General features: G+C 38.3%; 3 protein-coding genes across 4 annotated transcripts; 1 reads left to right on the plus strand and 2 right to left on the minus strand.

Moving 5' to 3' along the window:
* The first annotated feature begins 167 nt into the window (after window positions 1–167).
* Window positions 168–24,940, plus strand: LOC114531523 (nuclear pore complex protein Nup160-like). 2 transcript variants are annotated; one of them, XM_028553132.1, is made up of 39 exons: window positions 168–389; window positions 615–822; window positions 1,032–1,248; window positions 1,459–1,537; window positions 1,654–1,768; window positions 1,949–2,021; window positions 2,308–2,396; window positions 2,498–2,572; window positions 2,796–2,893; window positions 3,026–3,116; window positions 3,226–3,294; window positions 3,389–3,475; window positions 3,802–3,906; window positions 3,986–4,051; window positions 4,127–4,232; window positions 4,380–4,441; window positions 4,519–4,673; window positions 5,041–5,138; window positions 5,349–5,512; window positions 5,686–5,819; window positions 6,215–6,288; window positions 6,516–6,675; window positions 6,780–6,985; window positions 7,590–7,669; window positions 7,964–8,059; window positions 8,339–8,433; window positions 8,554–8,650; window positions 8,809–8,914; window positions 9,068–9,141; window positions 9,456–9,548; window positions 9,846–10,041; window positions 10,208–10,334; window positions 10,463–10,498; window positions 10,598–10,669; window positions 10,757–10,901; window positions 11,220–11,345; window positions 11,611–11,715; window positions 11,877–12,031; window positions 24,356–24,940. In XM_028553132.1, the coding sequence occupies exons 1-38, from the start codon at window positions 178–180 to the stop codon at window positions 11,997–11,999; spliced, it is 4,314 nt and encodes a 1,437-aa protein (XP_028408933.1). In that variant the 5' UTR covers window positions 168–177; the 3' UTR covers window positions 12,000–12,031; window positions 24,356–24,940. The 2 variants fall into 2 exon arrangements, with proteins under 2 accessions (XP_028408933.1, XP_028408932.1); XM_028553131.1 differs by lacking the exon at window positions 24,356–24,940 and adding an exon at window positions 15,782–15,914.
* Window positions 12,437–24,321, minus strand: LOC114531525. The gene is made up of 5 exons (XM_028553133.1): window positions 24,059–24,321; window positions 15,100–15,283; window positions 14,120–14,605; window positions 13,680–13,967; window positions 12,437–13,365 (listed from the first exon to the last, which is right to left on the minus strand). The coding sequence occupies exons 1-5, from the start codon at window positions 24,173–24,175 to the stop codon at window positions 12,518–12,520; spliced, it is 1,923 nt and encodes a 640-aa protein (XP_028408934.1). The 5' UTR covers window positions 24,176–24,321; the 3' UTR covers window positions 12,437–12,517.
* On the minus strand, window positions 16,291–19,182 carry LOC114531526. The gene is made up of 5 exons (XM_028553134.1): window positions 18,164–19,182; window positions 17,866–18,057; window positions 17,583–17,679; window positions 17,151–17,217; window positions 16,291–16,894 (listed from the first exon to the last, which is right to left on the minus strand). The coding sequence occupies exons 1-5, from the start codon at window positions 19,071–19,073 to the stop codon at window positions 16,877–16,879; spliced, it is 1,284 nt and encodes a 427-aa protein (XP_028408935.1). The 5' UTR covers window positions 19,074–19,182; the 3' UTR covers window positions 16,291–16,876.
* Window positions 24,941–25,583: the final 643 nt, after the last annotated feature.

The following is a 25,583-nucleotide window of genomic DNA, read 5'->3' on the forward strand; positions in this document are numbered from 1 at the left end:
AATTACCATTGTGTAATTTCTACTATAAGAAAGTTTAGAGCAAAAAGTGAGGGGAAACAGAAAAAATGTTGGAAAAAATGGAAAAGAATTTATTAAAAAAGAATTTGCCGATATTCCACCGAGCGAAAGGCGGTGTTGTCCGATTGGTGTTCCGAGGCTCCACTTCAAGCATGCAAGATGGCGGGCGAAATGCGTGGAGAAAACTTGTATCGTGAAGTTTTACTGCAAATTGAGCGAAACTCTTGCCAAGAAGTCGAAATAGACACAGGGTCTTTACCTAATGTCACTATAAAGACAGATGGACATATTAAATCCGGTGCAGGAGGAGGCTTTTCTTACAAAGATACAGCAAGAGTCGAGTCTTTTGGAAAGAATCGTTTTATACATTGGTAAGTTCTTTAAAGTAGTTGAAGTTAAAGGAAATGGCGCTTTTTTCAAACCTGAGCTACAAAGAGAGGACATTGTTTTAACTAGTAATATGGTTTTACTCCTACAATAATAATTACTACTTTACACAAATGAGTTGTCTTGTCAATTAATATGTAAATATCAAGCATTATTTAATTGTACATTTGTTCGAATTTTAGTACTGACCTATGTATTTCTACTTATAGGAAAACTTCAAAGAATGTATTGGAGTTATCAGAGGAGTCTCTTGATGTTAACCTGTTGGGAAATTTTTTGAAAATCCATTTTCAAAATGCATCTCTGCTACCACATGCAGAAATATTTGAGACATCTTCATCTGTTGTTGTGTTGGCAGCTACAACAAATTCAGTTCATCGGTTCATATTCCCTCATCCAAGCAGACTTCAGAGACATGTAAGTGTGGTCTCTTCCTAGTGAAAAGGTTCCCTTGTCGACCAACCCAATGTGATGTACAGTTATCAGATTTGAAATAGTTCCTTACAACTGATTATTGACTGAGCGTGAAGTTTGTACAGTGAAATATCAGACCGAGGCTTGTTCGCAATTAAGCAATTTAGGCTTTTGCATTGGGTATAAAAAATTTAATGCCATCCTGTATTTAGGACTTCTCATTGTCTCCACGGGTGACAATCAGCATTCAATCCATCTTCAGCGACTGCAACATACCTGATGTTTATTCTCCCTGGAACTTTGCGATGTTCCCACACAGCTGTAGTTCATTCAGTGCCTGGCTCTGTCATGATGGACATTGTCTCTTCAACCTGATAACAAATGAGGGGACAACATTATTGGTCAAACTTCCTCCAGTGAATGGTGAAGGTAAACTTTAATGTTACACGGTTATGAAAGTTGATGAATTTAACCATGCATGATTATAATGCAATGTGAGATGCACCATGTCTTTTGGAATCTCCTAGGCAATTAGGTGTTGCAATTAGGTAGCTAGCAAATTTGGAAACCAGTTAAGATTTTGGGGCCTTTGTGAAGCATCATTTTAATGTTACTTGTTCTGTTGTTGTTCCCTTTCAGAAACTGTTGAACATTATGAGTTAAAAAATGCTGGTGTTATGCAAAGACTGTGGAGTGGTCTAGTGCCTTCGAGAATACGGTAGGGGCCACTTTCGACACCTTTTCTGGATAGCTTTGATATTCCTTCTTCTTCTACACAATTTAAAGAAAGTCCTGTACTTTTGTTAAAATGCAGTGATATTTCTGTTCACACAGCGGTGATGGTGTAGCTAGTGATGGTGTTATCAGCGCTCAGATTAATCCCATCTCAAAAGAGACTTACATATTCACACTTTGCCAAGACTATAAAATTCGTGTTTGGAGCTGTCAGGTAAAGAGCATGTATAATTGTAAGTATTGCAACTAGATAGTAACCCATTCTCTTTACTGATCCTGGTGGGCATTCAGGATTTCCATTTATTGGACTGTGTAATTGAAGTAGAAGGTTCCACATAAATTCTTCTATACTTGTTAGAATATTTTTTTCCTAATTCTTTTCCTAAAATTTAAGACTCAGGAATGTGTTTCTGTCAAGAATCTTTTGGATGACATTCCTGATGATGTTGACCTACAGAATGTTACAGGTTTGTCTCAAGTCTCCAATATCTAACATATTATTATATATGTATATAGAGACGCATAACCAACGGTAGTTTGTCTAGACGGATAATGCATCTGTTGTCCGTCTATATACTCAAGACAAATAACCAGTCAAAAAATATTGAAGACGCATTATGCGTCTCTAGTGTGAAAACGGCCATTCAAGGAGAAAAGGATGTAATAAAAAACTTATTTACCTAGACCTTAGAAAACATGTTTCTTGTGTCATTACTGTAACTCGACTGACCTAATTCTCCTGATACATTTCAGGCCAAAGCCACATGTTACGTAAGGCTATCAATTCGACGGCACAGCGCATATACCTTGGTGTGTTTCTGTCTCTTTCACAGAATGTTCAGGTAAATTATCTCAATCATTTCTGTAATCATCTCTTTTTCTCATGAAAAACCTCTAATTGAGGTTTCTCTCTTCAACACAAGTTGTGTGTTTCTATTTTCAGTTTGCAATTTATGAAGTGGTGTATCTGGATGGGAAAATTACTCTGATTCTCGTTACAAATTTCTTCTCACCCAAGGTAAAGTACGATACAATTTTCCATGAAAATTATCCTCACGGGTAGAATGGTTTTTGTCAAAGCAAATAGTTTTACCTAAGAGGTTATGTATGTACAAAGAAACTTTCCCATATGATTCAAACTTGAGGATACTTTTCCTGAATGCATGACAAAATTTTCACACCTTTATATTATGTAGATCAAGTGTAGTTCATGATTCATAGTTAAGTTGGGTTTTTTTCAGGGTAACCTTATTGATTTTGTTGTGTCAACGAAACAAATTTGGACATTATGGATGTCTGATGATGGCGTACCTTTTGTACAGTACACATTGATTGAAAGGTAATCACATCTTGTGATTATTGCCATGATGTCTCAGTTGACCTCAATATCTCATGGGATGCACTTAAAACAATTAAATGTTTTGGTCCAAAGTTTAAGATTTTTTATGAACATATCACATTGTCTTTGCAGTTCCCAACTGTCTCCGACTGGTTGGCAAAATGTGTTCCTTGATAATACTCTTCCCAATGAAATATTTATCTTAGAAAATCAAGAACCAAGAGTTAGTTGTTGTGATTTGTTGTTGGAACTTATACAACCTAGCAGTTAGTTTTTAAAGTGGGTCAACAACATAGACCTTGTTTGAACCTAATTTTCTATTTGATGTGTAGGAGGCGTATTTGGACTACATATTTCATCCTGGAAGATTCTCAAAGTGTACGATTGATAAAGCTATCAAGGTACGATTCCTAATATCTGACCCTTTTACGGCAGTCTTCCAGGCAATGAATGGAGGAATGATTAATTCACACTCGTTGTTATTATCGTTTTAAGATATTTGATACTTCACCGCGAAGACCTTTAACAACTGTGAGAAAGACGCATTTGAAGGAACAAGTCACGGCTCTCGTCGATGCTCAGGTATAATGAAATTTTTATTATTTTTCACCGAAATACTGTATGTACTAGTTTGAGTACTTTAGAATACTACCTTCTACCACAGTTTATTGTAGAATACTACCTACACTAGACCACCACGTTTGAGATATCTTTTTCAGGTAGTTTAGACACAAACCACGATAGCTTATTGTAGAATACTACCTACACTGGACCACCACGTTTGAGATATCTTTTTCAGATAGTTCACACATAGCTATTTTTAAAGTACTACCTACACTAGACGCCTCTAACATATTTCAGTTTCCCAAACATGGCCAAGCGTTTATTTAATAATGATTGCTTTTTAGGTCCAAAACTCTGCGAACACAAATGAGTTAGGATTTCAGGAGTTCTCAGATCTGCAACTTCAAATGTGGTCGAGATTTTATGCCTGCGTCGTTCAGTATCACGAGGTAAAAACGATGCTCAATCTTGTTCTCAATTTTTTATTCAGAATTAAGACTTATGCACAGAAAATGTCTTGTTTTTCAGGCTGCAAATAAGCCGCTTGGATTGTTTGTCAATATGGTCGGCGATCTAGTCGCTGTTATTCGCAAGGTATGCACTGGATAATGTTTTTTGAAAGCTGTTTCTTTTTGTTTGGTTATAAAAAACCTGCTGTTTTTTTGACAGGAAGCGATATCAATTTTACGGCCTTGTGATGACGTCACCACGCTGTATTGGAACCCAGTTTCCGAAGAAGCGCTGACCTCACTTGCAGATTCCCTCTCAGTTGAAGGTACGAAACATGTGTCATATTTATAAGTTATACTTCCCATGCAATATGAGATCTTCAAATAGCAGATGAATAGATATGTACCTATTTTACCTCATCATCTGTTATCTCTGATCAAACGTAACGCATTTTGGTTTTCAATTTTCGTAGACCATGCCGACAGAAACGACGTGCAGTACTTATTGAAATGCGTGAATCTCGTAAACCAACGGGTATGGTATCAGCTCTGCTCGGTACGAGCTCCGCACCAGACTCCATAGTCTAATCTTTCTTCTCAACTGACTTTCAGCTCTCGCAAGACCACGTGACGCTCGTGGACGGCGAACTAAAGTGTGGTCATGACGCCATCTCCATCACGCAAGATATCGCCGGAGTGCTTGTCATCGAACAAGATCAAAGATCTGATGGCAAAGACAGACAGTTCTTGATGGATGTTGAAATGAAGTATGAACATTGCCTGCTTGTTACACGTTTTTCTTGAAACTTGCAACGCAATTCTACTTTTAAGGGATATAAATTAGTAAACGCCATGGAGTGTAATAAAGGCAAAAGTTTGGTAGTTGCCAAATTTGCATCTCTCAAAAGAAGAATTGCATTGCAGGTCTCAGACGTATTTTTGGTCCAAGGTGTTTTCTCAAATGTTTTTAAATTTTCACGCCCGTGGAAACATTGTCACTCTGAAGAAGTGGCATTCTGAACTCAATCTGCCAATTTTGTGTGAATATTTTTAATAATTTTGAATGACATGAACTCGGTTCATGTTGTTGTATATACGCATTCGCCCCCAATGTTATGTGCGTTTTTCATGTAGCTTGCAAAAGGTTCAGAGTCTTGTGAAAACAGTTGAGAATGTTTTGAATATGCTGGATATTTCACAGGATCTTGAAGATGATGACATAGAGGAACTAGGTACTGTAGATATTTTTTTATAATGAAAAACCTTATTACATTTGAACTGTTGTGAATTAGCAAAATTCGACCTTTTTTTGTTTGTTTTTTTACTGCAAAGGAGAGCCTAACTCCATCAATTCTCAGCTGTTTTTCCTATTAAGGATCCGTCCTTGATCCCAGAGCCTTTTCATGTGTTAATGCATGCATTGTCTTCTTGTTTCTTATCAGGTGGGGATATTCGAACACAACATCTCAATTTAAGACGCTTGTTCGCCAGTGATCTGTCGGTCCGGATCCTAGCGAGTGCTTTGGGACAGCAATGTCAAACCAGAATGTCCTTGTGCAGAGATCTGCTCATATTGATGCAAATCATCGCCAGAATTAGTGCTAGAGTAAGTGCAGTCATCTCTTATACTTTGCCGTCCAACTTTACTCCTTAGGGTAATCCCATGAAGGAACTGAAACAGTAATTCGGCTCGAAGATGATCTCATTTAAGTCAAAAGGATGTGTGGTCTAGTAGCTCTTAGATCCGTGGTTCACGTATCTTTTATTATCTTTCTGTAGGCAGGTCTTGTTTCCCTGGGGAGTTACACGATATCCTCGGAGCATGTTCCTCGAGCATCCTATCTCTTGCGTATATACTACAGTCTACATTGGCTCTCAACACAGTCAGTTCTACCGACGCCGCCTAATGCATTGTAAGTAATACCGTTGGTTTGTTCTGAACTGTCTGAAAAAATTCTCAAACTTGGCCTTCCAGTGTAGGTAGTATTCTACAATAAACTGTCGTTGTTTGTGTCTGAACTACCTGAAAAAGATATCTCAAACGTGGTGGTTCAGTGTAGGTGGTATTCTACAATAAACTCTCGTGGTTTGTGTCTGAACTACATGAAAAAGATATCTCAAACGTGGTGGTCCAGTGTAGGTAGTATTCTACAATAAGCTGTCGTGGTTTGTGTCTGAACTACCTGAAAAAGTTTGAACTACCAATCTTAAACGTGATGGGTCCAGTGTATGTAATATTCTACGATAAGCTGTCGTAGGGTGGGCTATCTGTCACTTCCTGAATATCTTCAGACATGTTTCATTTCAGAGACAGCAATCTAAAGCAGTTGGCTGCGCTGGAAATCACCGATACATCCAACGTTGAAACACTGGTCGTTCCAGGTTAGAACTACACGTCGTTATGTTTTCCTCAACAGCAAACGATGACCAACTTATGAAACAATGCATTCTTGAGCACACGAGTTTCTTGTGATTATAGACAACCTTTTCTGTAGTTTAATTGTTTTTCAAATATATTTATAGCTGTTGCAAATCACTACCTGGCTGGTAGCGTTATCTACTGTAGACTTCGTACAACAGCCCCCTTCATTTTCACGTTGTTTTTATAGAAAGCACAAGTTGCACGGTGCTGGAGCTATTCCTGTCAGGCAAGGGAGGACATCAAATGAGGCTGTTACTACCAAAAAATATGAAAGATACGGAAGGAATGAACAGGGGATCGTTTAAAACAGCCATGGTTAATGCTCTTGATGCACTGAGACTTCTCTTGTATCCTTGACTAACTTGTTTAGTTTGTGTCTGAATTACCTGAAAAAAGATTCTACAATGTATTCAACAATGTGGAAATGTGGTGAACCTTAACCATTGCTCAGGTGGCCAAACAGGACGAGTGTATTCGTTTCAGAATACTTGGTGACAAAAGGTCAATTTCAGACATTGCTGGAGTATTGTTTTGTCCTTGGAGCATGGTGTATTGGTGGCCAGGCCAGCCGAGCATTCCTTCAAGGACAGGCTCATTTAGTGTTTGGAGATTACTCTAAGGCGTTGGATTGCTTTGTTTACGCCGTTCAAAATCTAGGTGAATGCTTTTATTTAATAATAATATGTTTATGGTCATCCAAGTCAAATCTACTAGACAAAATCTTCACTAAAGTATCCTTGTAAATGCTGAATGGCTCTGTCAGTTCTAAACTGCTGTTCGTAGAAATCTGGTATAGATTTCCCTTATTGGATCAGTGTTACTACAGGAAGAAACCTGAACTGACTTTATAAGTACTGGATAGCTCAATAATTTCTAAACGGTTCTTCTTAGAGTAAGGATCATCTTTTATTGAATCAGTGTTACTACTACAGGAGGAAACCTGAACTAAACTAATTTTATTATTACTGGATAGCTATATTAGTTCTGAACTGTTCTTCCTAGAGGTCCAGTAAGGATCATCTCTTATTGATCCAGTGTTACTACAGGAGGAAACCTGAACTAAACTAATTTTATTATTACTGGATAGCTATATTAGTTCTGAACTGTTCTTCCTAGAGGTCCAGCAAGGATAATCTCTTATCAATGCAGTGCTACTACAGGAGGAAACCTGAACTAACTTAATACTAAATAGTTCTTAGTACAGTTAGCATGGTTTATTGTCGCTGCAGGAGGGACCTAAACTTGCTTTCTGTTTGTGTAGATGAGAAAGAGCCGCTGTTCAATAAATTACTATTTTATGAATGCGAAGATGAGAGACAAAGTGTACAGTGCTACGTCAAGGTAATTGTAAACAGGCCGTAAATGACCTATTGAAATTTTCCTTCCTTCTCTATCATGAATTTCATGGTCCGATATTTGCTAAAATATCACTGACGTTCGGCGTGAACATCGACGTGCGTTTAAGCACATGTCTTTGGAAAGGATCTTTGTTGAAAAGTCAATGTTCTAATTAAATTTTTTAAGTCTATATAATGATAAACACCTGCTGTTGGAATGGCCATGGTGATGTGCTTCATTGTGTCAACGCCATCTCGCTATCTATGACCATCCTTTAAAAAAAGGTTTCTCGTTTAGGTAATGCGATTGTTTGAGCAGTTTGGTGCGTCTGAATTTGTTTTGAAAGCAGCTGATGCCGCTCTGAGCGTGGCTGAGGAACATGATGAAAGTTTGGTAAGAATCATCGCAGTACACATACCTTTTTCTTTATATTCTATTGACCTAGTTTAATGATACAATTACTGTAGCGTTTATTGTCTATGCCACTCTCCTAGCTCCAGGGGTAAGTTGTATAATAAGGACTGGTTAAATTTTAAGTTAGTGAAAGAATAAACCTTTTTCATAATGACGTCAAACGCGGAAAGTCGTGTGATGTTACACGAAGTTTGATTGGCTCGATAGTTTTGTGGAAATCGTTGCAAGAAATTAACAAATATGTTATTTCGTATGTAGCCTATTATTTGGTCGAATATATTTAAACATCACTTGGAGCTGGGGCACAACGATGAAGCATACGCTGCGATTACATCCAACCCTGATATTGAAAGGTAATATTTACGTATTATTCGGTAGTATTAAGTTGATATCGCACAGTTAGAGATGAGGCTTTCTCTTGTAACCCTCCACACTAAGTGTTGTTCAAAAGTGTTTTGTTTTGATTATTTTAGAAAACGCGACTGCCTTCATCGTTTCGTGGTCGTGTTGTGTGAACGCGGTGAGCGCCTGGAATTAGTGGAGTACCCTTATGTTAACTTACTTGAAGAGGTACTGTAGTCTGTATGTTTGGTAATACACAAGAATTGATCGATTCTCCATTAACTATGAGCCCTCTACAGTTGATATTTGATGAATTTTCGTTCACCATTCAAAGGTGTGTAGTGTTATTCTTTCCTATTACACATGTTTCTCTGTTTCTTCTCCAGGTGGTTAGTATCATTGAATACCATGCTAGAACTGTAGACATCTCCACCCACAGCTACTACCAGCTGTTATACGCCTTCCACACATACAGAGGAAATCACAGGAAAGGTATTCACCGCCTGGAATTCTTCTTTCTCAAACACTTTCCACCAATCTATACATTCCACCATTAAACCATCAATACATTCTCTGCATTGAAAAGATAAAGTGTTCTTCCAAATGGTAAGATATCCTACCTACCTTTCCTTTCTTTTATTCCAGCCGCCAGTGCAATGTACGAATATGGAATTAGACTTTCGCAAGAGCTGCCGGGGTTACAAAGTTTACAAAAACAAGTGAGACTTCCGCTTGTATTCAAAAAGCTCACTCATACTCTATATTTTGTTATTGATCAGTAGATGAATGAGAAAGTTTTTTTAGCCAATGAAGAGATTTAAGGTAATACATTGTAAATCAAGCTATTGTTTGGCTGAAAGTAGCATCATGGAAAAGTTATGAGAAGATTGAGATCCCCCACTCAATGAGTTTGAGTGAGCTTTTAGCTTTTTACAGGCGTTCAATTCTATACTATAGTGAGACAATTGTAGTGACTTGTGTTCTAGACTGATTCTTTAGTCCACTCAAGTTGACCAAATTTTTTTCGTTCAAGGCAAAATGTTATTTGACAACTATGAACTCTTTGCGGCTCTTGGAACCTAAGAATTCTTGGATCGTGAAGCCTTTAGATCGCAAGGAACAAAAGGTACACTCATGTTGTTATTACAACTGTGCGGACAATAATATAACTATAGTTGTTGCATGAGTTAAGCGTGTGAAGTGTGTATGTCATCAGGATTTGACAACATTTCTATCGATAGAGAAACTATAGTTTTTCTGTGTCAGCAACCAAGACCGTAGCTAGACCACTTAATTGGAGGGGGGGGTGCCAAAAAATCATATAAATATGCAACCATTCGCTCCCCCCGCCCGCAATGATCAGCATTTGTGGATTTGGTAAAAGAGCGGGTATTAAGTCAGGGGGGTATTGTGTCTCGTGTAGGAAATAGAAGCGCCAAACATGTCTCCCAAACGGAAACAAGGTGATGAAGATGGCGAGGAAGCTTACACCACAATGATTCCCAGACGAAGACGTCGTGTGACAGTGCTAGAGATTAAGGATCTTGAAAAAGAATATATGTTGGTGTTGGCGAGATTGCAGTTATTACAGCAAGATACTGATCCAGCCCATGTCACAGGTAATAACTAGGTAATGATAATATTGTAGATCAGCACCGCGGTCAGTTTTCGTAAAATTCCGCGTGTTGTCACAGCAAATGAGATTCAAGAAAGGCTAGGATTTAGTATGCCCGCTGCTGATTTGTAAAAGACCTCACATTGTATGTTTCTTTATGTGTCATGCAGGCCCGTCGCTTTCACCAGACGAGACTTTGGTTCTGTTGGTTCAAGCAGGACAGTACGATACAGCATTTAGTATTGCTAAAGCATTTGATCTTCCGCTGACCTCCATATTCGACGGCTTGGCTGCCAGGTATAAGAATGCAAAAATTCGTATTTTATCGTCGCACTGATCAGTCCCTAAAATAACCTCTGAAATATTACACTCTGCCAATGTAAAGATCTAAAAAAGGTCTAAAAATTTCTTCATCGTCAATTCAGATGCGTCAAGTTGTCTTTATACACAGCTCCCAATACGTAAGTCACATTCACTTTATTCCAGCCAGTTTGCCGTTTCGCTTCTTCATAGTTTGCACGCTATTTAATGCTTTGTCTCATGTTAACTGGTCTTCACAGTGATTTGGACGAACGCATGTCTTGGTTGAAATCAAATGACACGAACGTCAGTGGCTTAACCAGGGACTCAAGGTAAACCATGTTAACTGCTGGTTTGTTTGTAGAAAATGTCAGTGAATTGTCCTCAAGCTATTTGCCTGATTTTTTCTCCATTTTCAGTCCTGCTGATCAAGCGTGGAATCTCTTGAATGTCTACCTGGACAGATTTGGTTCGAAACAAAACTGTGTTTACTACAAATGTGTCTGCACCCGGCTGTTGTCCATGGGATGCGTCTTACCAACTTGGCTTGTGAATGCTTATAAGGTGTGTCACTTTGTCTATTCAAGTTACTGATTCAAATCATTCAATCCAACTGTTGGAATTAAGAAACCAAATCTATTTCCATTGAGTAGCTCTATCACTTCTGGACTGTTTTTCTGGGAGGTCCAGTAAAGATCATCTCTAATTTTATTTATACTGGATAGCTCTATCAGTTCTAAACTATTCTTCCTAGAGGTCCAGTAAGGATCATCTCTTATTGAGCCAACGTTACTACGGGAAAAAGCCTAAACTGGACTAACTTTATTTATTACCATGACAGCTTTACTAGTTCATAACTGTTCATTCTTCGTTTAAATAAAGGTGGCGAATCCTGCAGAACTGTTACAACTGTTGATCAATTTTGACTTGCTTCAAGAGGCCGGTTCACTTGCACTGGAGTATCTCAATGCAGTCATGGGACATGGCAAGGAATATTTTGGAATTGAGGTCAGGATCTACACCGACTTATCGTTTTCATACAGTTGATTTTATTTGTAAACTACGCGTGGAGAACATGATATATTGATGGGTTCTCACCTATACGTTACAACTTTGCTATATTGGTGTTCACTTAAAATGAGAACCATAAATTTCGTGGTCTGCATGATGAACAGCGGATCTTTGAGGTGGTACACGAACATGACCGCTTTAACCGTGTCATGTGAAAACCATTTTTGGTCCAAGTTCTAACATGTCGTATTCTTTTCTACAGGAGACTCTGGCAGGCTGCAGCTCTCCAGTTTGGTTCCCTTATGTCGCACTTGACCAACTTTTGGCCGCCTTGGACAAGGTTGATGGAGATGAATCACTGTGCCAGGTACAGTAATTGTTATGAATAGCTTATATACCAGTATTAACCAGTAAACTAACTTTGAACAGAAATGGATTTACTAGAAGGGGGGAGTTGTGGGAACTTGTGCAGCCCCTGGCCTAGGTCTTGTAATGTGCACCATCACGAACATGTTTTTACTTTCACAGTTAAAAGATGTTCTTAAAACAAAGTTGGACGACTATTTGAACACGGTATCGCACGTCTCACAGGACATGATCGATTTGCGATGGAGGCAGGACAGGACACGTGTCATGCAGGGCGTACATTAAGGAAGGAATCCTCGCCTGATCGTAGGCAAACAGTAGGTGGAATTATCATTTTCACTTACGGAGCATATGTGCTGCAAATTAGCTCAAAGAAGGCGAAGTGTACAGTGCGCAAAAGGTCCATTCCCAGATAGATTTGGTGCAAAATACGGGGCATTTTGTATTATACGTCAACGATTCGTTAGATTTAAACGGATGAACAAAAAGACAACATACCAGCTGCTTTATCATTTCACATTTTTGTTAGAAAAATTCAAACACAATATTTCATATTTGCCTAACTAACTATAATTACTATATTTTGATTGAGTTCTATCTTTCAAATCACTTTTGATAGCACGCTAGAAAAAGTTCCACAAGGCGACCAACATCCTTTAATCCGAATTCCTATAACCGTCTTCATCCAAACAAACCCTCTTCCTCTTGCGAAATTTTCCTATTCCCCATGCATCACCAACATATTTCTTATCTGGAAACAATTTGTTGCACCGCAATGCGTACTATGCGCATACAAGGCAGTCCTACTTGCAAAGACAATATTTCCTTAAATGTGGCAACAGTCTAGCTATGCATTTCGGCTGGTCTCCGTATTCGTTTATCCTACTAACACCCCCCTCGACACGAAATTCCCCTTTATCATACTTTACGCTTGCTTCGAAAATACCGTTACTTGGTAAAGTTTGAAATGTAATTTGATAGTTGCATTGGTCCTTTGTTCCGGTTTTATAGCCATTTACAGGCTCGTAGCCGTCTTTACCCGACTCAAAGAACCTCAGCACCTCATTCGACGGTGTTTCCACCTCGGAGTGTTTTACTTCCCCAAGCGTTAGTGGAGCGCAATGCCACGCTCCTAATGGGTCACGGGAATTTATAGAGTTGATGTATTTAACGGTATGTAACACAGCACGTTGTACGTGATTGTGGTGCGGGTTGACCGCGGTCCATTGCAAACACGGGCACCAATGCGATGGGATGTGCGCATCTTTACACGAACGAACCGCTGGAACTTCGTTCAGCAGGCTCGTACCGTGTATCGAGCTATCTGGCTCTTTTGGATACACTAGAACGTGTGATAAAGTCTTGTACACATCAAACCAACTGGTGAGTCTTTTTGTGTTGGTTTTCAAATTTTGGTCTAAATTTGGGTATTTTTCTCTGAATGTCGTTGGTAAGATGATTGTGAAGAGGGGTAGTCTTTCTTCAAGTTTGCCCTGAACCGTTTGGCGAAAGTCTCCATAGCGCCAGCCATGATCTCCCATCACAATCAATAGAGTGTCCCTAAGGTGGCCTTTGTGATGGAATTCTGTCAAAAAGTCGAGCAAGTCTTCATCGAGGTATTCTGCGGCATTGAAATCACTGTGGGTAATGTCTAGAAATCGAAAAAAACAATAGTAAATATTAACAGGAGCTATTATTGTATCGAGAATCTTGCTTTTCCTCGAGTCATCCAGTCATGATGCAGAAATCAGAATATTTCATTGTCTTTTCATTGTTTTGACAATCGCACTGTTCTTCAAGTCATTCAGTCATGACCCAGTGATCAGAATGTTGTTTGCTTTGTCGTCTTTTTTTTGAAAATAGCTCATCTTTCTTCATGCCAACCATCAATAGCAAAAACTGGAAACTATATAAACTCTGAAAGAACAGTCAAAACACTTCGAAACACGTTAGGAATTTCATTACCTGTAAAATGAAACAGGAACTTCTTTCTGAAGCGATACAGGTCATACATTTGCCTCGCTATATCAAAATGATACCGATGGACCTTTTGACTACCATAGCAGAAGCGTCTTCTCTTGTCCTGTCTTTCCTCTTCATTGCTTGCTAATATAGCATCCAGTTGCTTCTTAGCGGCCAGCAAGAAAGCTCTGGGATAAAAATCTGTTGGTGGATCTTTGAATCCAAGTAGCCTGTAGTTAAACGCACCGACGGATGGGGCGTCTTCGACATACGATGTGTAATACCCGTGCGCTGAAGAAAATCGAATATGAATTAATCCACTGCCCAGGGCGTGGTATGTTAAAGTGACGATTTCGTTTTTTGGACAAATGTATGAAACCCACTTTCGCCTAAAGTGAAATGTTAGTGGTTTTTCAAGCAGATTTTGAAATACTTCCTTTTACCTTTGGCTTTCTTAAATATCCAATCCCAGCCATCGACAACTTTTGCTCCGGGCATCCCCCGTCTTGCCTCCGGCTGTTCCCGCTCCCCCTTGCCTGTGAGGAGTGCTGCAAGCTGTTCCGTGGTCCCATCGCCCACGGCGCTGTGTCCCGTAAATACATATCCCTGAAGTTGATCTCGTATATAAGCGTACGATTTCGGAAGTTTTCGTTGAGCATGGCCATGTGAGGTCGAGTCCATGGCAAATATCAGAATATTTAAATTCAGTTCACTGTTAATCGGCTGTCTTTCAGCAGCTTTAGAGCTGATTTGAAGTAGGTGTTCTTTGAGTAAATCACCGTTCGCAAGTTTTAAAGTTAATTCGATGAAATCATCTGAAATGGCTGCTGTTTTTCCCTTCACGGTTACTGGCTTGCCCAAATCCCACCTAAAATCGTCGTTATGAGGGCGATGCACGGTTTGATACGATGCGCTGACAACGTCTGAACCTAAATTCGATTGTATGAAGGATTGATTGCAGTTCATGAGGTCTGCACTGTGGTTATCTTGCGATCAATATAAGCATGCTAAAACACACATGTGATTGCATAGTGTCCGTATTAGAGGGCCGTCGGTGTTAGAATTGTCAATTTTAGAGAGGTGTCTGTATTGGAGAGATGTCTGTTTTCGATACATCTATTAAAGATGCCCCTGTTTGAAAGGTGCCTGTATCAGAGAGGTGCCTGTATCAGAGAGGTGCCTGTATCAGAGAGGTGTCAATATTAGAAAGGTGGTCGTGTTAGAGGGGTGTTAACAGTAATAGATGTGTATGTGTAAGGGGGGTGTCCATATTGGAGAGGGATTAATGCTAACGGAGAGGTGTCCATGTTAGAGAGAAGTCCGTACTACACTCGTGTTCCTATTTATGGAGGTCGTGGTATAGGAGAGGTCTTCGAACTAGGAAGTGTTTTCTTTTAATATGTTTAATTAACGACCTGCTTACCAAAAATCTCTAGTTTACCCCTAGATAAGGTTGCTCTCATCTTGGTCTTGCATTGTAAAGGCTTGCCATAGCTTTTAATTAATGGCATGACGTCGACGTGGAACGGGTCGATCTTCGGAATACGGCACTGTCCGAAGTTCCTCGCATCATTCGCCGTGCTCGTAAGTGGCTCTGCGCAGTAATTCTAGGCAAACAATGCACCATCATTTCTTTCACGATCTCAGAATATTTACCGTAATTTTCAGAGAGGAATTTTCGAAGGAATCACAATTATCTAAAGTCACGCATCTAAAATTATATCTTCATGTACGGAATTATCGAAAGGGTCTATTCACTTGCAGGTTAAAAAAATAGGCATAGCAGGTACCCTTAGGGCGGTTTTGTATTACTCTAGACGGAATTCGTTGAAACAAGTGAAATTTTTCTCTTAATTTTCTTCTTTTCATTTGTGAGAATTCGACCGTTGCTGTTCCGGTCATAATTGGGAAGAAAATTAAGCGAAAAATTTTCAATCTTTCCATCGAAAAATCCCGCCTCATGGAAAACCGTGTTTACGTGATCAAACAATCGCAACGAACGCTAACCGTAATTTTAATAATAACAATGTATAAATAGGTTATTATTACGGATAGTTCAATTATTATCGCTTTCAGGACTTGAATTATTGCTTGTTGAAATATAGAAAATCACAGGGGAGAATAAAGACTCCACCGACAAGAGATTAGAGACACGATAAAAAATGGCAGATGCACATTTAACTACTAGCGGCTAAATCGAGGAATGCACATTTGTCCGACGCCATCTTGAATCCCGCGCAAAAGACTGGGGCGACATTACTAGAGGATAGATGGTTATTATCGTGGATAATTTTTCACTATGTGTCTGTTAATATCACGGTCATGTGACTCAATCAATTGCTGAATTATAATATAGTGTTCATATATGTCTACGGTACAGGATGTTCGACACTGAGCAAGTCAAAAAAATATAAAAAACAAAAGAAACAAAAGGCAAGTGCATAAAATGAAAGTATATATTTTGGATGCTTTTTGGAAGCATGCGAAAATGATGTATGCATCTTGATATACTATATATATATATATATATATATATATATATATATATATATATATATATATATATATATATACTTTATATAAATATATGATATAGTATATAAAGATGCATGCATCATTTTGGCTTGCTTCCTGTGCTGCTTTATATGATAATTCTCCCTATTTATACATATTTATATAAAATATACAACTTTACAAATATAATAAAAGTTGTCAATAACATAAACATAAATTGCCAAGTGAAAGTTATTGACAATTGTCTCCCTAATTACTAATTCGATATTGTTACATAATTATATAAAGTATACAACTTTACAAATATAATAAAAGTTGTCAATAACATAAACATGAATGCCAAGTGAAAATGATTGACAATTGTCTCCCTAATTACCAATTCGATATTGTTACATAATTATATAAAATATACAACTTTACAAATATAATAAAAGTTGTCAATAACATAAACATGAATGCCAAGTGAAAATGATTGACAATTGTCTCCCTAATTACCAATTCGATATTGTTACATAATTATATAAAATATACAACTTTACAAATATAATAAAAGTTGTCAATAACATAAACATGAATGCCAAAAAATATACAACTTTACAAATATAATAAAAGTTGTCAATAACATAAACATGAATGCCAAGTGAAAATGATTGACAATTGTCTCCCTAATTGTCAATTCGATATTGTTAGTTGGATGACATATCCTGAAATTTGAACATAAAATATTTATATATTTAATACTGTAATTAATGTATTTACATTAATTAAAAGATGATTTAATGATTAATAATATATCAACAATTCAGTCCCCATATTCCCTAGCTCCGCTTGGCAACACTGTTGATTTACCAATTGTTCAGGTATAACCTAATGCTAATTGTCTACCTTATGATTTCTTTTGTGTGGATGAAGAATCATTAATTACCATTGAAATATAATATATGCATGTGCACTACCTACCTGATTTAGATTTTCACATATTTGACAATACCATTCATCATGTTCACTTTTGATTTTTACACATTCCCTAGATGTTTGAAAGGTAAAAAATTAATGCATCTATGTCAATGGCAGGCTGGTGGTCCAAGGTGGCATAACTGAGGGTGTCCTTGTGCTCCTAAACTAGGCAGTTAAGCAAAGACAAAAAAAAATAATGCTGTACTGAGATAGGTTACAAATTCTTTAGTAGAATGCCATCACCTTTGCATTGGTAAAAAATGTGGGGATGAGTTAACATTAGGCCACATTAATAAAAATAGTGTGCAAAGCTAATTGTATGACTAAAAATATGAAATTAATTTAATTTAATTAATTAGCTTTGATTGCCAATATAATGGTAAAGTCCCAACTGCAAGTTGCCAATCACTGCAGATGCATGTAACTCAATCTCACCAGTGGTGCCAGGTTGAACATGAATCACACATTATCATATCTTCACAGCTAGCTTTGTTGCATGTAGAGCACCTCCACTCTTCTTGTAATTTCTGAACTGTAAAAAATAATAATTATCTAATAAAATTTGTTAACAATATATTAGTTGAATTGACGTAGCTTAATGGTTATTCATTATTCATGCAATAATTGGTTATTCAGCAATATGATAACTAACACTATACTGACAATGGCCGGCCATTACTAAATAGTGTTATTTAGATTTGTATGTAGAGTAACATACATGAGTTGACAACTTTTTCCCATGCTTTTTGATCTAAGTACTGTTTGATGGATATTATGTTGAAATTCAATGCTTCTTCTGATGGATGTTTTTTGTCAAGGTGGATGTCTTTCTCTGAAAGAGGCTTGTTTGTCTCCATGACCATCTTGATTAATTTGTTTGAAACACCAAAGCAACTAAGCAACTCTTGAACTACAAAATAAAGTTATATATTCATATTGTTAACTGTCAGTAATATTGTATTAAGCCATACAATGCTTGTGAAACAACCCATCAAAAGGTAATTATTATTACATACCATCATCAGGATCATTAGTGTTTGGAAAGAGTGAAAGGATATCTTCTTTGCTTGGTTTTGTCAATCTAGATTTGTTGGTTGTTTTGGCTTTTTTCTTGGTTGATCGAAATCCTTTCTGCTTTTCAATATTTTTATTAGCTGGTGTGTTAGATATTGGTTGCATCTTGTGATGGAGGCATGGATGCTTTTGCAGCGATGAAAAGACGTTCTGTGCAGCATTGATTTGTTTGTCTAACTGTTGCAATGCTTCTTTGTTGGTACATGACTCAATTTGTTCTGACAATGTAAGAAGTTTCCTTTTGATGCCTTGTTTAAGGGATGCAATATCATTTGACACCTTATTTTGCATGTGGAGATGTGATGTTAAAAGTCCCAATTCCTCAGGTACAAAATCTTGCGATTGCGAACTGTTCAAAACTTCATTTGCAATATCATTTGTCTGTTTGGTGTCAACAGATAAAAAGTGTTGCAACAGGTGTATGTGCTTGCATATGGTGTGCTGAATGAGATAATCATGACAGGTGCATGTATACTGGTGTATGCACACTGAAGTGCTACATTCTGTGCATCGTAACTGACATGTGTCTGTGCATGTATGCTGGTGTTGCTTGGTGACTGTATATGTGTCGGAACCTTTTTCACTTTTTATCAGCCATTTTGATTCGTCGACGCATTGAACACTGTCAATCTTCAATCCTTTGCTGTTGTTGTGGCGATCTTGTATGGTCTTCAATTTGTTAGTGCTCTTTCCTTTTGTCAGTTTTATTAACCTCTCAAACAGTTTATCTCGGGTGTACTTCAGGAGGTTGAACAAGCAGTTGTCAACTCTTCTGTTGTGTTTCCCTTTCAGGTAATTATACTTGAAAACACGATGAAATGCCTCCACCAGCATGTTGGTATTAATTCCCATCCCTTTCCTGTAGCAATATGCCCACGATTCTTCCCTGCCTAGCCATTCATTTTGAAAATATTGACAGAATTCCAAGCTTAATGATGGCAGGCGTTCCAAAAATTGGGAAAGGTAATCTTGGAAGGAGGTGACATCGGTTTGCTGTAAAACAGTACGTAGCATCTTGTATATATCTGCTGCTACAACTGGAGGAAAAAGTATACAACCATTTAGCACGAAATACACCCATTGCCCTACTTTAGTACTGCATTTTACTCTTTCTCAAGCGCACTTTATTCGCATTTAGTTGGTTGGGCAACTCAAGCTATAGCTCTGAATGGAACTGACTAAAACAGTAATTAGTCCGCAAGATATATCGTTTAAAGTAGCGTAAAATATCGCAACTGCATGCCAAAACGCGTTCTAGCTTCATCTGCATCATTCCCTTTTGCAAATGAGTTAAAATTATAACCATGATGATTATGTACGTAATGCATTGAAAGTAATTATCACAATGATCATCTAGCCGCCTGAGGCTTACAGCACACACGACCGTCCATGGTAGTTCCATGATATTAAAAGCCTGTATGACATTAAGCAATGAAGAAGATCAAGATGTACCTGTATCCTTCACTTTAGCTCGCAGCTCTGTCTGCCATGCTTTATCCACGTGCCAGGTGCAGAAAAGACGTAGTGGCTTGCCACCCATTACACCTAACCAAGCATTGTAGAACTGGCTTGCTAAATCGGACATAATCCACCTTGGCGTCAGGACTCCGCAATTTCGCTTTATCATTTCATAGAAGATACACATATGGGTGAAGTCTTCGTGGTTTGAAAGACACCAGGCAATAGGAAATCCCTCTCCATACTCATCAATCACCACAAGCGATGTTAGGAGGAAGTCGTATCCAGTAGTTCCGTGCGTCGCGTCAACACAGATGCCTTTACTGGAAAACTTTTGGGCCATCTCTTTCTGGAACGGACTCTGTATGATAACCATGAAGTCGTCTTTTGTCAAGTCAAACCCGTCTGGAGCAGACTCACCCTGAAACTTATGGAAAAGTACTGGGTTACTTTCGCTCATTTTCCACTGTTCGATCCACGCTCTAACGCTCTCCTGATCATCGGGATGCCTTTGTACTTCGCTGACACCAAAAGATGACATGATATTCGCAAGATCCTTTTTTGCAGTTAGGTGGTACCGCGTAAATTCTGATTCCTGCTGCATGGCTTCCTCTCGAATGTCATTTAGTATTCTGTCACGTGAGACTCCTTGTTTCAACAAAGACGCAATTTTTTGCCGTTTACTTTTGGTTATCCAAGTATGTTGTAGATCCCTCTCGTGCCCGTAGTGCGTATAGCAGATGTCAGCTTTCACTTTTCCTTCGGTGGTAATTTCAGCCCTAATCGTCGATGTACAGTTTTTTTGTATCTTGCAGCTTCCTAAAGTACATTAAAGATATTTAATTATTTAATACTTATCTAATCTTTCAGTATGTCAAATAAAGGCGTATTAAAACTACAGCTAATTCGCCTGCTGTGTGATAACGAAATTCTTTTTGAAATTATTTATTGTAATAATTTCTGAAATTATAATTTATCCAACCTTGTGATTTAGTTCGCCTTTTTCCAGTACCACTGGGGGTGTAAAATCCTCCTCGGTTGCACTGATAATATTGCACATTTCCTTTGGTCCCGGTCTTCTTTGTGAACGAGCAAATCTCTTTTTCTTCCACTTTGTCTTTCCAGTCCAGAAATTCTAATTAGAATTGAAAATAGATATTTTATTGATAACATATTGAAAGGTTTGAATTGGTACAGGCACTTTGAATTTTGATCCTCTTTCTACATCAAGTTTATCATAAAATACATAAAAACTAACCGTTCATGTTTTCCAACAAAATTTGTTCAGATCTGAAAAGAATATTGTGTGTCCTTGCCAAGTGTTTTCGCAATTCTGCTATCTTGTGACATTTAAATCCACAGTCATGACAATGGCAGTTACCATCAGATTGTTCGTTTGTATGCTCTTTTTGAGTGTGGCGTTTAAGCGTGAATTTTCTCGTGAACATGGAATCACAGTAAGGACATTTGAAGTGCTTTTTTTTTGTAAGCACCTTTTTTTTAGGTGGTACAAAGTCGTCTCCACTTTCCGGATCACTTTTAAGCAGAAAAGCTGGGTGATCATCCTCATCATCAGTCATTTGAACAACTGGAACACCACAATTTTCTTTTAAACTGGTTGGGCCAATCTTCTTGATGTTTTCATGTTGATCATAACTGCTGGCTGTTGTGGGATCGTTGCGTTTTATGTTTTCTGTACAGCCACTTAAAATAGAAGGCACAGGTGTTTGCTGCTTCCAAATTAGAGGGACAACGTATTCTACGTTTACAGAATTACATGCAAACCAAGATGCAACGACAAGACGCAAGTACTTCCCAAATCTGGTTGGAGTCTGAAGAAATATTGGTGGAAAGTTAGTTGCATTGCCACAAGTATGTGTCGTAGAGAGATGCTCGAAAAATTCGAAGTTGTAACAAGCTATTGCTCCTATAACCATCACAACAATTCCACAGATATTGCTACATGTTTGCAAGGGGTAAAAGTTGGCACAGGTTACTCCGCAGCGGTGCATTCCAGACATCGGGCAATGATTCTGTGGATCATGTAGCATAACAACCGAGTAATGAGAAACGTTGTCATCTTTGCAAACGACTTTCAGGTACTTGTCCACCCTGCACAGAAGACCACTCGGGATAGGCCAGGCAAGAGAATCCCCGTAGACAATTCTCTTCTTCATGATGTCAACGTGACAAAGTGTCCAGTGACAGCCTCTTTGATCATCAGTTCCAAGAAAAGTACCACGTTCATTCCGGCCGACGTTAAGTGCGAAGAGAAATTTTGAGGGCATGTTCGCGTTTGCATTTCTAAATCTCCGATAGGTTTTAGGGTCGGTGTTTAGTGCACCGTTAAGGAATATACAGTAGGTGTCACTCTGGGACTCTGTCAATATCTTCGTCATCCATGCGATGTGATCTGACGAAACCCAACGGTTGACACATATCATTGATAACTCCATTGCTGTCATACCGTGTTGTTCGCATATTTCATCGTACCTGTTGGAATAAAGCATTTTCTGAAAGTTGGATATCAGAGAAGCTGGAGGATGTCGAGTTACCCCCTGCGGTTTGTGGTACGACTTGGAGAACCAGTTGACCTCTTGCTGTACGGCTGCTTGAATACTTTTGGCGGTGTGTAGCCTTAAGAGAACATCGATGCAATCGACATCCAATCTTCCTCCAAATGTCTCGATATATTGTCTGGTCTTTCCACGATTGTTGTTTATGTCTGCTTTCCATGAATATAATTGATCTTCTGAGGGAAGTGATCTTACAGTAAGGGGATCTAAAATTTGTTGAGACTCCGAATAACATACAACCTTTGCTGAGTTCCAGTGCTTCGCAGCTGTTTGTTGGATGGTACATTCAAATGCGTGACCTCTACTGTAGTTTGTTATTGTCTGAGGCGTAAATTCTCTTGAATTTTGACGGAGAAATGAAACCTAAAGTTTTTCGGAAAGAAGTTCACTTTATTTAATAACTAGTAACCCAGTCCATTCTCGCCCAATGTTAAGAGGATGAAAAAGAAAAAAAAGAAGCCCCGTAGGTGCACGGGACTCTCTAAATTGGGCAGGGGCGCCGTGGGTGTGCTAAGACAGGGACCGCGGGGGGGGGGGGCTGGGGGGCTTTAGCCCCCCCAATAATTTTCAAAATACATGTGATTCCTTTATAGCGATTTTTATATGGCCATAATTATACGAATAAAAACTCCTTATAGTAAGTTGTGTAATCATAATTATGTGTTCACTATCCGTGTTGGTGAACAATGTTTTCATTGAAGTATTTACAAGAAAAATATAAACAGATAAGTATGGTCCCCCCCCCCGAGGGTTCACTCTTTCGGCTTCGCTAGCCCCCCCAATCCAAAAACTGCTCCGCGGTCCCTGTAAGACTGCATTTCACTGCTTTCAGTGAAGAAAATACTTTCAATAAACTGAAGTGCGTCACAGACTACAAGGCACGATCGAGTTATGCCCTTGCCCCTGCACATATGTAAAGGTAAATTTAGCTTACCGCTATATCACTCATATTTGACGCAAAAATCGCCTACATTTCTTTATATTTGGCAATGCATTTGCACAGGCGAATAACTCAAAACAACAGACAAGATTTAACTTCAAAATTTTATTACATTCAACATTTTACTACAAAGCACAGCTTCGATCTTGAAATCAAAATATTTCCCGCGAATATTTTAATTTCCCGCAACCGGGGTCACGGGGTATTTGTTTTGGTTACGTCATACATGCTAAATATAATGACATCACACCAGTGAACATCACACTAAGTTCCAGTCCTTTGCGCCGGATTCAAGATGGCGTCGGGCAAATGTGCATTCCTCGATTTAGCCGCTAGTCATTTAACTGGATGCATACAGATATATTCAGTGTTGTTTAGGCATAGTTTCATGATATGCGACCGATAGTCTGCGATGACAATTGTCATGCAGAGATATCACTGAAGATTGAACGCCTTTACTATTATTTTCGATAACTTTTCTTCTTAGCGACAAACGACACATCAGACTGTCGGTGATATTTGAGAACCAGACTCTCAGGGGCAGACAATGATTATAAAAACGTGTTTAATGGTTTATAATCTCACGTTGTATTAATTTTCGTAAGCAAATACATACATTCTGACAATGCACATCTGTCCATCTAGACTGTGCAGAATTAAAAATCGTGGACAAAACATCCTCTCAGATCGGCAGCTGCTTATGAATTGAGTCTTAAAAAGTTATCGAAGGTTAATCTTTGTAAATTTTTCTGAACCGCCATGCATTCGCGTTGTTTTGATAGTTCATATCCTATAGAGGAGCGATGCGCGATATTTCTGATGATGATTTATGTGCGCACTTTGAAGGATAATGATATCTTTACCTTGTATACGAAGTCTTCGATATGATGGCGGAGCTGATAGCCACACATTAGCACGAACATAACAACAAAGACACGTATAAAATGTGCTCTTGTTATTAAGCGCTTGAGTCTTGCCATACTTAGTTATACAAAAGAAATTTACATTTGACACAAGGCTTTGAATCTTCGTAAGAATATAAAAAATCGCCCATTCAGAACAAGTAATAATGCAACATATGTCATTGAATAGCTGCTCTCTGCTCTATACAAAACCATATACCTTATGTATTCTTATTACTTGCTATTATGTCCATATAGACCTAAACGAGGAGGACTGACGCGAGTTACGTGAACGAGGCAAGTCAGGGGGGTAAATCAAGTTATGTTGGATAGGGCTCCCTACCTAATACCATAACTGAATTTTACATATTTTTTAGGTATATATTTGCAAACGTATCACAAAAGTGGTCTTTATTCAATCCCCAAAAGTCATTTCATGCTTCGCTCGATATCCGCTTAATCATGTCATTATCAACAAACTATGCTTTTCAATCCCGGGGTTAGGGTAGAATTAAATAGTGTTGTTTCGAGCTAAAAGCTCAGTATTTCGTAAATTGTGGGATAATCGGAAGTACGAAATATTGGATAAAAGCGAAGTTGCCAAATTTTGTATACTTTGTATTTTCAGTATTGCGTGCGGAAATGTGTAGCTAATTTAGTTGCATATTTCCGTTCACAATACAAAAGTATACAAAATTCTGGCAATTTGCATGGCTATATTATTATATTATCCGTACTTTATAAAATTCTGCCATTAAATTCGACAGTTTTACTATAATCTAATATTTATGTTCTTTCATGTTATTCACTTCTTGTCGCTAAATAAAAAAATAGGCTGGATTTCCACTTACAGAGAAATAGCTCGCTAGTGAATATTTGCATATTTTCTTTATATAGATTTGTTTTTTTTTCAACATGACTGTCCCACTGGACTGTCTTCGATTAAAAAAAAATATGCAAATAATCCCTAGCGAACTATTTCTCCGTAAGTGGAAGTCCACCTAAAGCGCAAGCTGTGGAGTATGGAATGGATGTCTAACTTAGAACGTAGCTATAAGTATAACAGGAAAACAGACGGATAATATGTATCAGAAGGATCTAATAAACAAAATAGATATCAGATCCTTCGCCCCATTTCACGTTACCTCTCACTGTCGAGTTAGATAACTTCGAATGTCGACCAGGACTTTTTCGTAAGCATTCAACATTCATGATTCAAGTTATTCAACTTTTTAAACATCAACTGCATGCAGTAACTGTATGCATCATTGCATATTGTATTTTTCGCAGATTTTGAACACTTAATAAAACCTAATAAATAAATCGAGGAATCTAGTTCTTCCCTTGACCCGTCGCGGGCTAGAACCACCAACTATCAACGGACCAGTCGTTTGACTTAACCACTACACCATCGTGACTGCTCTTGAAATACTCACGTTTTTTTATGGACTTGAACCTATCTTCCCACACTTTCACGCAATAAGTA

Source organism: Dendronephthya gigantea, unplaced genomic scaffold (assembly GCF_004324835.1).
Source record: "Dendronephthya gigantea isolate DGI-Jeju-01 unplaced genomic scaffold, DenGig_1.0 000073F, whole genome shotgun sequence".
NCBI lineage: Eukaryota > Metazoa > Cnidaria > Anthozoa > Malacalcyonacea > Nephtheidae > Dendronephthya > Dendronephthya gigantea.